At 48.1% G+C, this 12,427-nt stretch overlaps 1 protein-coding gene across 1 annotated transcript in view; it reads left to right on the top strand.

Moving 5' to 3' along the window:
- Positions 1 to 8,257, top strand: part of ADD2 (adducin 2) — an 85,388-nt gene extending 77,131 nt beyond the window's left edge. Inside the window, exon 16 of the mRNA XM_016202612.2 lies at positions 5,610 to 8,257. Within this exon, the coding sequence (XP_016058098.2) occupies positions 5,610 to 5,917 (308 nt within the window). The 3' untranslated portion in view covers positions 5,918 to 8,257. The remainder of the gene's footprint in view (positions 1 to 5,609) is intronic.
- The last annotated feature ends 4,170 nt before the right edge of the window (positions 8,258 to 12,427 follow it).

Genomic DNA, 12,427 nt, shown 5'->3' with positions numbered 1-12,427 from the left:
GGGTCTGTATGGAAGGTGGGGCAGGTGTGGACACTACAGGTACCTGCCTTTCAACAGGTGTTGCCCCTCACAACCGAAAAGCTTCCCCTCTGCCATTTCCAGGGAATCTGAAATAGGGGTTACTAACTTGAGCATGTTCCATTCACACGCTGTGACCATGCACCTCACGGTTTAAGCAATGATAAATAAATTCGTGACTGACTTACAGCCTTCTCACCTCGAACTCAGACTGGATTGACTGATGGGCCTTTCTAGATGCACCAGCCCTGGGCTCAGACCTTAATGTGCCCAGGGATCACCTAGGGGTCTTGTTAAAATGAAGATTCTGGTACAGCAAGTCTGGGGTGGGACCTGAGACTCTGCATTTCCAAGGAGCTCTCAGGTGAGGCTGATGAGGTCATTCTCAACCGTGACTGCACTTGGGAATCATGGGGTGGGGAGGGAGCTTTAACATTTTGATGCCTGCCTGGGTCCCACCCCCAGTGGTTCTGAGCTAAATGGTTTGGGGGTGGGGGCGGGAAGGAGTGAAGCCTGGAGTTTTAAGATCTCCCAGGTGAACCTAAATGCATAGCCCAGGCTGAGAACCACGTCACTACCTACTAGTTTAGAGAACTGAGTTCTAGGCCCAACTCAACTGCTAACTAATAATAATTCAGCTGCTAATTTTAGAAAATCAGATAATCTCTGTGCCTCAGTCTCCTTGTCTGTCAAATGGGGCTACTATTTTCCCTTTTTAAGGTTCTTATATGCATAAAGGAAGTTGTAGGTGAAAAATACTTTGAAAGAATAAAGTATGATTTATATGTAAGATGTTATTATGATTATGATTAAAAATATATGTGATAGGTAATAATAGTATTACAGTCCATACCACCTATATCCTCAAAGTGTCTTTAATGAGCTCCCAGAACTACTCCTGAGCTGGAATGCTCTTCCCTGGACCCCTAGAGCCCCCACCACAGAGGGCTGGACCACTGTGCAGGGAGCAGCAGCTTAGTGGCCTGTTGGAATCTTCTCCCTCCTGGGTAGAATGGCCACATTTGTGGAAGTTGCTAGAAGCCCCCAACCCCTTAGTGCCCTCTATAGGCAAATTACTGCCTTGTGTGCAGGCCCAGTGTTGCCAGAGGAAACCCATCTGCTTGAGGCCAGAGCCCCAAGTGGATGTCCCCCAACTGTTTGTGTTCGTTGTGTCTCATCGTGGTGTTGTCAACCTGTCTCCACAATGTCTTCCTTTCTCTTCCCATTTGTGCCTTCATCAAAGGAGTTTCCTCCGATTCTGAATACTTGTCTCTGTAGTAAGTATAGAGAGGCTGCTTACTAACTCACTCCACACTTGCAATGGGGGAGGGAGGACTTTTTCAAAAGAAATTTATTTCTCCCCATTTTTTTTTGCAACTCACAACCCTGCCTTCGGGAGGTTTCCTGACTACAAGATTCATGACCAATTTCATATGTCTTATGCATAAACAAGACTTCCCTGAAGGATATACACACATAGGGCACTCATGCAAAAACACACACTGATACTCACAGAGCATGCCACCCAGAAGAAACAAGCCCCCACAGTGAATGCGCAGCATGGCCAGCTCCTGGGCATGCCCTGTGGCAGAGTATTTATGGCCTCAGGAGTACATCTACATCCCTGTTCTGAATGCATGGGCACCTCTAAGAAGCCATGACCTCTTATAGGGCTGTGGGCCAGAGCCTGAATGACCTAGGGACCACTACCTTATAGGTGTGCATAGAGCACCTGGCTTGACTGCCAGCTCCAACATCCCTCGGGGCATGCATACCTACTGCACAAAGGAAATCTAGACTGGAGAAGAAGCTCTTGTCAGGACTGAGAGGAGGGCTGGCAATTTCATTTTAGCTTCTGGGAGCCCCTTGGAGTTACCTCTGCTGCTTGGTGGAACAGAAGGCAGGAGGGCTGTGTGATGGGTGGGGTAACTGCTTACTCACCACCTGACATCGTCCCTACTGCAGCAGGATTCCTCCTTCTCTCCTATATACTATGTGCTCCTGTGGAGAGCACAGTGAAATTGAGTTGTTAGGAAAGTGAAGGTCTTCCCTGAAGACTCTTCTTGTAATGCTGACAGAGCTGGGGAGTGTGGGCCTCCTTGGAACAGACCCCACAAGATGAGGCATAAGCTGTAGCAGGTGACCAGTGTGAAATGGTACTGGTAGCCCTGGCCAGCTGCCCAATGGCTTGCCCAACTCCTCAGAGAAGACAGGGCTGACCCTCTGAGCAACATGTGCAGTTTCATATTTACCTCACCCATCAGATCAGGGATGGCTTTTGTTCCATGTGTCACCATGCTCTCAGGTCCTCTTGTGCTGAGTCACCTCAGTGTCACTCCGCATCTGCTTCCCTGCATCCTACCCCACCAGCCTCTCTGAACGAGAGTCTTTTAGGTCCTCTTCCTTCAAATCTGGCCATCTCTGTCATTGCCTTCTCTTTGACTAGCTCCTGACTGTCCCTGCTCCTGCTGACTCCATCCCCCAGTGATCCCTCAGGACCACCGGCTATGCCTACAAAGAAATAGCCCTGCATTTAACATCAGAAGATCAGCTCTGCCACTTACTAATTTAGCTATCCCAAATAAGTCACTAAGAAACACCGCAGAAAGGAGAAACAACATGAATCCTTGCCCTTTCTAACTCACAGCATTATGATCAGGATTAAATGAGCTAACGAATATAAGAGGGCCGAATAACGTGCTTAGATAAATGGGTTCTCATTGTGCACTGTGTTCTTGGAATTGTGAGAGAGGATATACCACTTGCTGTTTTAAGCCGCTCAATTTTGGGGTGGTTTGTTATGCAGTAATAGATAATTTTTCAATCTTGGTGCATAATAAGAACTGATTTTATGAAAATTAGTTTTTCTGTGGGTTGACTGGGATCAGCAGGATGGTTCTTCTGCTCTACCGATGTCAGCTGGGGCTGCAGTCATCTGGGAACTTCAGTCAACTGGAACTTCCAAGATGGAGCATTCCCGTGTCAGGTGCCATGGCAGGGACAGCTGGAAGGCTGGGCTCAGCTGGAACACTAGGGTGGTATCTCTGTCTCTCTCTGTCTCTGTCTCTCTCTGTCTCTGTCTTTCTCTGTCTCTGTTTCTCTCCATGTGGTTGTAGAGCCTCTCCATGTGTGTTTCCATCGGGATAGACAGACTTTATATATGATGGCTCAGGGCTCCCCAACTTATAAAAGCAGAAGCTGATAGGCTTTTTCAAGGCTTAGACCTGAGGTGGCTCAGTGGTAGTGTCTCTGCATCCTATTGGTTACTGCGAGCCACAGGGCCAGCCCAGAGTCAGTGTGGAAGGGTACCACTCCCACGTGTGGGCTCTTAAAAAAAGAGAAATGACACATGCAAGTGTAGAATGAATATATTGGCAGTAGGTTTGGAGGAGGGCAAGATCATTGTGAAATGTCAAGGGAGGCTTGAGCCAGACCTTGGGGCAATATATAGTAGGACTGGCAGACAGGAGTAGAATGGGTTATCCAGGGGTAGTGGCTGGGAAGCTAGGGGGATGAACATTCTGGAAGGGACATTGAGAGATGGTGAGACATCAAGTCTAAGAGATGAAATGTCCAAACAAGCTCAGGACCTCCCTATAGAAGCATCTCCCTTCCTCCTCCACGCTCTGCAAGCCGTTCAGCCCTTTGTCTCTCCATTCACAGGGGTCTGGATGTGGACCCTGGCTGCCAAGTTTAGTCTTGCTTCAAATTACCCACTCTCTGAATTCCTCCTTCTTCTCCCCTGTTTCCTGGCCACCATCCTTGGACAGAGCCCTAATTTATTTCAGTTTTGAGGGGGAGATAGGCATAAACAAGGAAGTGTGGTTGTTTTACAGTATCTCTGTTGGAAGTTTATATAGTGGGGGCAGGGAAGAGGGAGTGATCAATTCTACTCGGAAGTAGGGAGGAGTCAGGAAAGACTTGAAGGAAGAGGTAACACTCAAGCTGATTCATTAAATGGGGTGAAGGTTGGGGACACAAGAGAGAGAAGGGCCTTGCAGACAGAGGGAGATAGGTTAGGTCACAGGAAGGGGTCAAGGGGCCAGAGACTGACAAATCCAAATAGCAGGTGAAGTGAGGAGAATGGACAGGGAGAAGGTTGTGTCTGCTGGTTTGCTGTATTCAAGAGTGCTGCCAGGTAACAGCTGTAAGAATACATGCCAGGAGGAGAGTAGGGGCTATAGGAGTCAAGACCTTTGGGGAACTTGGCAGATGACAGAACATGGGCTGGACAGTAGGAATGGGAGCTGATGGCCAAGGTCTTTGGAGCTAAGAGAGAGGCAGTCCTCAGAAGTCACCTGGGAGAGGATTTGGACTTACCTAGCCAATTTCAGAAGTTATGAAAGACCTCATTATAAGACCTTGTCAGATAGTTAAACCAGTCCATTCTAACTCTCCCCAAACTCACCCCTCCCTGCCCCATCTTCCATGTAACCATACATTTCCTTGGTCGTTACCCCTGTCAAGACCCCTAGCCTCTTCCTAAAGCCCATCATGACCCACTCTCTCTGTGACATCAGCCTTACCCGTCCCCATTACATTCCCATACAGGAGAGCATATCAGGGCTCCTTCTGTGGCGCACTGTTTCTCACACTAACACCCTCACACTCTTCAGTTAACTGTAGTGAAAAGGATACTGAACTGGATGTCAGGATACCGATGTCTCCTCCTCTTTTACTGCTTACTCAGTTTTCATATCTGTAAAATGGGGAGGAGGTGAGCTAGATGACCTTTATATCCCTTTCTACTTTTCAAAGTCTATGGTTTTGTAATTGGGCCTCCTCCCTCCCTATCCAGGCATTTCAAAGCTCCCGTGGAAGCAGGGTGGAGTGAGGGTAGGAGGGAAAAAGGGCCACAGGCGGGCTTTGTTTCTGGGATCCAAGCAGTTCTGGCCTTGAAGATGGAGCCATTCCTAGCAGGTTCTCTCCAGGCAGGTTAAAGAGCTGGGGTGTGGAGTGGGGCAGTGGCTGCTAGGATGGGCCAACCAAGTATCTTCCCCTTTTGGTTAATCCTTATATCTTAGAAACACAGGGTCCATGTCCTTCTAGAATTCCATCTTCCTTCTGCCTTCCCCTCTCTGCCTATGGAGAAGGTAACTCTCCATTCTTCTAAATGTTCCTCACTTGTATAGGAAATGAAATGGATATGAAAATATATAATGTCCATACATTTACTGGGGAAACTGAACCAGTTACCATTCTTAGACACCTCCACTGAGTTGTACATGACACTGTCCTCCTGGCTCCTACAGCCTGTCCTCATCTGTGTCTGTTCCCTCGTTCTGTGCCCAGAAAGGCTCCCAGCTGGGCCCTAGCTGGACCCCTGCCATGTTTGGATACCATTACCTGTTTGCATTTGTAGACAAGAACCCAGAGTTACTGACCTGCCGAGGGCTTGTTCCCAGGGGAGGTGGTGTGGAAGGGGGGCAGGTTTGGATGAGAGCCCTGCCTGCCCCCGCCCTACATCAGCCCGCTTTCCCTCTGCTCTGGACTGACTTTGTAGAATTGCCTAGAAGTGGTTCTGGTAATCCCAGGTGGAAGCTCTCACCCAAATGACATCTTATGGGTCGTGTCTTTTGCTCTTTTTCCAGAAGGTGCTAAGAAGACAGAAACAAGCAAAGCCACCACAGAGCCCGACACAACGCAGCCAGAAGGGGTGGTGGTCAATGGGAGGGAGGATGAACAGACCGCAGAGGAGATTCTCAGCAAAGGCTTAAGCCAGATGACCACCCATGCCGACACGGATGTTGACACCTCTAAGGACAAAACCGAGTCGGTCACCAGCGGCCCCATGTCCCCAGAGGGCTCACCTTCCAAATCTCCCTCAAAGAAGAAAAAGAAATTCCGAACCCCATCCTTCCTGAAAAAGAGCAAAAAGAAGGAGAAAGTGGAGTCCTGACTCACAGCACCTGGGGCTCCCTCTGCACCCTCTCTCCCACCTTCCCTTCTCCCAGCTCCATCCCTGGAAGCACAGGGCCAAGGAGGGATAGAGTAGGATCCTGGACCACACTCTCATGGGGAACATAGAGATCGCCCGACTAACCCCCCATTTACAGTTGCCCCAGAGAAATCAGGTGACTTTCCCAAGGTCACACAGCTAGTTAGTGGCAGAGCCTGCACTAGAATTCAGGTCTCCTGGCTCCTAGTCCAGCGCTCTTTCCACTACACAACACTGCCTAGTTGTGAGCTGCCTTTGTGAGGGTGCTGCCCACTAAGCTGAGCCCCGGGCAAGAGGGCCAGAGTGGGCCACAAGCTCTCACAGGCTCAGACTAAATCAGGTCGAGGCTTCCCCTGAACAAAGTCCTTTTCCTCGTGGGATCCCAATCTCCTACTGATGGAGTTCTCAAAATGTTTAGAAATCTCTCTTCTCTTTTTCATAGGGTCCCTGCCTTGCTGCTCACAGTATCCAGACAAATTGACCTGTTCCTTCCACCAGAAGTTAATCTTTGTTCCCAAGGGCTGATGGCTTAGCTTGTGCTTCCCCAACCACTAACCCTGAGCTTTCTTCATGGAACCTCCTAAATTACAGATGGAAGAGTTGTAAGAGTTGGCAGACACAGGGCAAGCGAAGTTAGCCATCGAATGGGAGATAATTTAATCAACGTAAGAAGCCAGGAGCTTGACCCATTCAAATTGTGTACCTCAGGAGCTTCAAAAGTAAAACTAAATTTAGGTTAGAAAACAGTTGTCTCATGCTCAGGGCAGACATTTGGGGGGATTTAGCTCTGTTGGCTTTGGGTTATATGATGACCAAAACAGCACAGGAAATGCTATGCCTTTCTAGCTTTGCATGACACATGGAGCTCTACCCATCTCACTCCTGTCCAGCAGAGTTATCCCCTGACCTTCTCTCAAACCCAGAAGCACTGGTTCATAGACTAGAACTGGCATCTTACCTTTAGCACCTTGACTTTGGCTGCTTTGGTTCCAACTCAGTCATCTAGTTCCAGCAGAGAGAATAAGATGAACCTTTCAGGATTAATCAGAGATTAGGTGTCCCCAGCCCTGTCACTGTGTCCATCCTGGGGCCTGGAAATAGCCACAGCTATTATTTTACATGCCAATGCTATCTTCAAATTCTTCCATTGGGTATTGATTAGTGAGCATTGTTGGCTCCTAAAAATAGACAATCCATTCTCTTTAAAGCACAGTGTCTTCAAAGGATATTTTCCCTTTTTGTCTTGATTATTGTAAAGGTATTTTTGAAAGTTTCTTAATCATAGTTTTCCATTTTTGAGCACTTACTATATATAAAGACATTGTGTAGGCTTTATACACATTACATTCTTTAACCCTCATGATAATCCTGTAATGGGGGTAAGATTAGTCCCATTTTATGAGTAAGGAAACTGAGCCCCCAAAAGGATGATTGACTTGTTCCAGGTGACTTGGCTAGAAGAATCCAGAGGCTGGATTTAAATCCAAGTCAGCCTGAGTCCAGAGCCTTTGCTCTTAACAACCATGGTGATCAGAAATATTTAACCCCCAAGGGTGGTGGTTTTAGTCCAGGACCCATTTTTGTGACTCGTCTCTCCACTTCATAATGTCAGTACTTGAGATGAAAGTAGGAAATTACCTGTGTTCTCCCTCATCCATGCGCATTAAGTTCCTGGTTAACATGGACTGTGGCCAGGCCAGTGTGGACCTCTGACAAAGGAGATGCAAGGGCCTTCTGGTTGGGGCAGGAAATACCATCCATAATTGCGCTATTTCTTGAGAAGGAAGGAGACTGACACATGAATAAGGAAAACCCAATGCTGTGTCTCCCCAGTGCTGATTCCCAACCCACCCCAGCCCTCCCCCCACCTCACCCCATGCACCCCTCCCCCATTCTACATTCCAATTAGGTCTTGTGATGGACAACCCAATGATCAGGGGCACTGATGCCTCAGAAAAGCCTGTGATATGGGAAATGCCTTTAAAAGCCAATCCTTTGATGCCTTCCTTAAAAAAGTAGATTCCACATTCAGTCATTCATCCCATCACGATATTCATTAAGCACCCACCAAATGCCAGTCATTATGCTGACATTAAAAGAAAACAATCATTGTGACTAGAATAATCAGTGGCAAGCAATGTTAAGAAAAGGGTGGAGTGGACACAACCATTGATGCAGCTTTTTGTGTTTGAGTAGTTGTCGCTCAGAAATACGTTGACTCCGCATCCAACAAATTCTCTTTATTCCCTTTACAACAGTGAGGCCTCATTCAGATAAATGTGCTGGAGCTTGCTGAAACTTGAGCATTGTCCTTGGACTTTATGCCATGGGTCCACCTCATATTTACCCATTTGTTCATTCCTTGTACATTCAAAAAACACAGATGAGCATGGATCATGGGCCAGGCCTGAGGGCAGGACTTAGTCCCTGCCTGTAGGAAGCTCATAAGTAAAGGAGGCATGTAGACAAGTTACAAACAGGCAAGGGTAAGAGGTGGCATTAGGAAGGAATCATTTACTATCTTCTGGGCCAGAGAAACCTTCCTGAAAGGCATGATGGTTGAGTTAGGTTTTCAAAACAAAGACAAATTTTCCAAGAGGACAAAAGGGTTGGCAGGACATTCTGGGATGAGGAAAGAGCATGTGCAAAGGCACGGAAGCATGAAGCTCCATGATTCGTGCACTGAGCAATTCAGTACAGCCAGAGCATGAGGTGTAAGGGTGGGGGTGGGCAGGGATGGGATGGGTAGTTTCACAGGTCGGCAGGTCTGGATCATAAAGAAACTTGTAGAAAGTATGGAGGAACTAGACTCTATCACGTTAGGGGTTTAGAGCCACTGAGGACTTATAATCAGGATAGAGTCATGATCAACCCTGGATTTTAGGAAACCATGGGCAGGTGAGTGGAGAATGGACTAAAGAGGAGTGGACAGGAGACACAGATCTCCTCATGATGAGGCCTTTCTGAAACGTCAGTGCTAAGCCGTGTTTAGTGACCTGCCTTATACTACATTTTCCCTTAGAACAAAAAGTGAGCTTCGAGCACAGAATTCATTTCCATCAAATGACTTGGATAAGGCATCTTAAAAGAGATTTTCTACAAAAAGAGAGAAATATTCAAAGAGCTAATGCTTAGCATGGTTTCTGTGTCTGTTTTGTCCTGCGTGGAGTTGCTCTTTCCTTGTACGTATTGGGTGTGGTGCTCTTAGCTCCAAGCTTGAGGCTGCGCACTGGATGCTGGTGAGCAGTTGTACAGCCCAGACAGAACCACAGGCTTTTAGGTTGACAGGAGGGGATGTTGTCTTTGGCTCTGAAAACTTGGACCAGGATCTGTCTGGAGAAAATGTATGTATGGAGAGCTCAGACTGGGTAGGCAATGGTTCATTTTGAGGTTGGATATGGCACAGAAAAGGAATGAGAGAATGGAATCAAACTGTGTTATGGCCAGCTGAGCTGGGAAATGCAGAGGTTTCTGAGGCTGTTTCCACGGGAAGATGGGCAGTAGTGGGGAGTCAGAAAGAGGGGTGATTGCAGAGAGAGAAGCGTAGTCCCAGCAACTCTCCATGCACGGTGGCTGTCACCCAGCAGTGGTGTGGGAGAACCATTCACACTGTGTGACCTTTCCTCAAACTCTGCAAACAGTGCTGCCAAGTACAACTTCCAGCTCAGATCTGGGCTCCATAGGAGCCTCTTGGCCTGCAGGTGACCCAAGGAGCTGTCCCATATCAGCCAGGTTATACACAGATGAGAGTAACCTTCCTCGACACTCCTGTAACATTCGGGGTCTTGCCTCTGCAGACAGATGTTCTTTTAGAAGGACTGGTGTGTTTGGGTGAACCCCACTGGAAAGCATTGTCCTCATACTACTGACTTCTATACATACTAAACCTTGAATCCTGCTCCCCATGTCCAATAATGGGTCACTCGTTCTTGAATGTGGCAATATAGTCGCTCAGACATCATTCATCAGTGTCATAGTGTCAGAGGGCAACTGCTTCTGTCAGCTCGGGGAGAACTGCTATAAAGCCACGTCTCCGATTGCACGGGTTTGAAAGAACCATTTGCCCAAGAGCACAATTCACTTCTGAAGTCTGAATTTCAGGCAGGTAGACATAGGGAAAAATGGACACATAGCCCACACATCTGCTATCTTTTGCACAAGTGTGAAGTTTATGTTCTAGTTCCAGGCTGAGAATATTCAGTTTCTGACTATTGAACAAGTGAGAAAACATAGCACTTGCTCGTTTCTTTCATGTGGGCCAGCAGAAGCCCTTGAGCTGCTGGCACAGCTGCAGTTGACTTTGAGCATAGAGGAAACAGGTTTTACATCTCTCACCACTTGAGCCCAAGCAAACTGCCTAAGACCATAAAATTCAAAGAGTCTGAGAAGAAATGAGAGAGGAGATAAAGCCGTGTCCTGTACCCCCACAGAAAGGACAGGGCACCTCACAACTCAAACCCGGCGGGACATCTTACTGCTGGTGTCCCACATCTATTCCAAAAGGGATACTGTACTGTGAGAAGTCAGAGGCCTTGAACGGACACTAATGAAATGGGCCCAATACAAAAAGCATACACAGCAGAGGATGCCCTGTCTAAGCATCCTACGTCCACATGGATGGCACATATTTTTCTCCAAAAATAAGAACACACATTTAGAGCCATGTCGCCAAGGCACACCCAAGCACCTTGAGCCTCTCACAGTGAGAAGCCACCCTCACCCAGGAATGAACATGAGGATTCAGGTGGGGATTCCTTCTTCAGTGGAGAAAGCTCCTTTCATCCATTTTTATCTAGACAGGCTTCTCTTTTTAGGAACAATTAGAAAGAACCCCCAGTTGGAAGTGTTCTTAAAAATACAGTTTGCATTGATTCATACTTACATGGTGTTAGGTTTTGTCAGTGATGTTTGGTGCCATTTTCCTTGGAGATAACCCCAAAAGTTGAGTCATGGCTTTGAAATTTTGGGCCTGAAGGCGAAGGAGGAATGCTCACTATTGCTGACACAGGGAGGGACTCGGGTAGAGCCAGAGCCAGAGCCTCGGTGTGAGGAAGTCCTGGTGTAGTTGCTCCTCGGCTCCTTGTCTCACCTCATTTCCCCAGCAGCAGGATGAGGCCAGCTGTTGTGTGCACGTCCCCTGTCTCTGAGTTGTGTAAAGAAAGTGTTGTGAGGGTTTAGGTGGTGGTGGTGGCAGTGGGGAGTAACAATAGAAGAACCCTAAACTCTCTCCCCTCCAGCGAATCACCTTGTATAACTTTTAGAAACTCAAAGGCCAGGATCTTCCCTTTCAAAGGGAATCAGAAGGAGGACGGCAGTTGGACCAAGCACAGAGGGGCCACGTTTAACTACATCAAAGCCCTTCCAAAGTGGAAATATATTTTGGGGACCCCACCCCCACATTTCAACTCCACCTCATGCCTCTTGGGCCTGCTTTGTGAGTGACTGTTTGACCTCAGTGGTGGGCTCCACCTTTCAATTCCCCGATCTGTGAGTCCTGTGCTCATGGTCATTGTCCCCCTGGCGAGGGAACAGCGAGAGCCTGGGCTGGCCGGGCTGGGGCACGGGGCCTGGATAGAGTGCGGTGTTCGCTACAGCTGTGGATGGTTTCGGTGAAATGTCTGTGTCTGACAATCGTCTCCCTTGTACATACATCGTCCGTGTTTAGCTTGTCCTCGTGTTGTGAAGTTTCCGATAGGGGTTCCATGTAAATACCCTTCCTGCTACTGAAATGCCAGCCCCGGGTCACGCAGCAGCCCCACGGACGGTTTTGCCTTTCTCTGCGCTAACACTTTTTGAGCCACTGATGTGCAGATCGATGATTAGTTTCTTGGGCTTTTATTTTGCAATTTTATATATATAACACACATATATAATATATATATATTTATGGGTTGGTTTTGTATCGTTTTCTGTTTGAATCTCTGAGCACCAAAGCTGCCCTTGGATTTTCAAGAGAACGCCCCAAGGCCACTTCCGGACCCCCCACCTCTGCTTTGGTGTTTGTGGTGCCGGGTGGCACCTCTGCCGTGGACTTCTGTATGTACATGCTGTTATCTCACCTGCAGATATTACCCGAGTAAACCTACCTTGCTTGGCTGCCCGGTGTGTGACCCATGTCTGTCGGCCACGAGTCCTGCCAGCTCCCAGGGGAGCGGAAGCCAGAGGGGGTCCATTTATGGAAACATCTGAAACCGTTCCTCACACATGGAAAGCTGAACCTACGAATCACTGAGTTCTGATTGGGGAGGGAGGCAACAAAATGCTCTAGTCCTTGAGGAGGTCAGGCCATGGGGCTTTACAAACAGCCTGTGGAGGAGGCTGGATTTAGATGGGGGGGATGGGGGGGGTTGCAAAATCATGCATGCAGATGGTCCTGGAAGGGCAGCCGCAGGGCCAGACTGGGGGCGGGGGCTGGAACGGCAAGGGGCGTCAGGCCAGAACCAGAGGCCTGGGAGAGCCCTCAAAGGGCTC

Source organism: Miniopterus natalensis, chromosome 13 (assembly GCF_054644295.1).
Source record: "Miniopterus natalensis isolate mMinNat1 chromosome 13, mMinNat1.hap1, whole genome shotgun sequence".
NCBI classification, from domain to species: domain Eukaryota; kingdom Metazoa; phylum Chordata; class Mammalia; order Chiroptera; family Miniopteridae; genus Miniopterus; species Miniopterus natalensis.
Note: the sequence above shows the minus strand (reverse complement) of the source record. Positions and strands in the feature narration are given on the sequence as shown.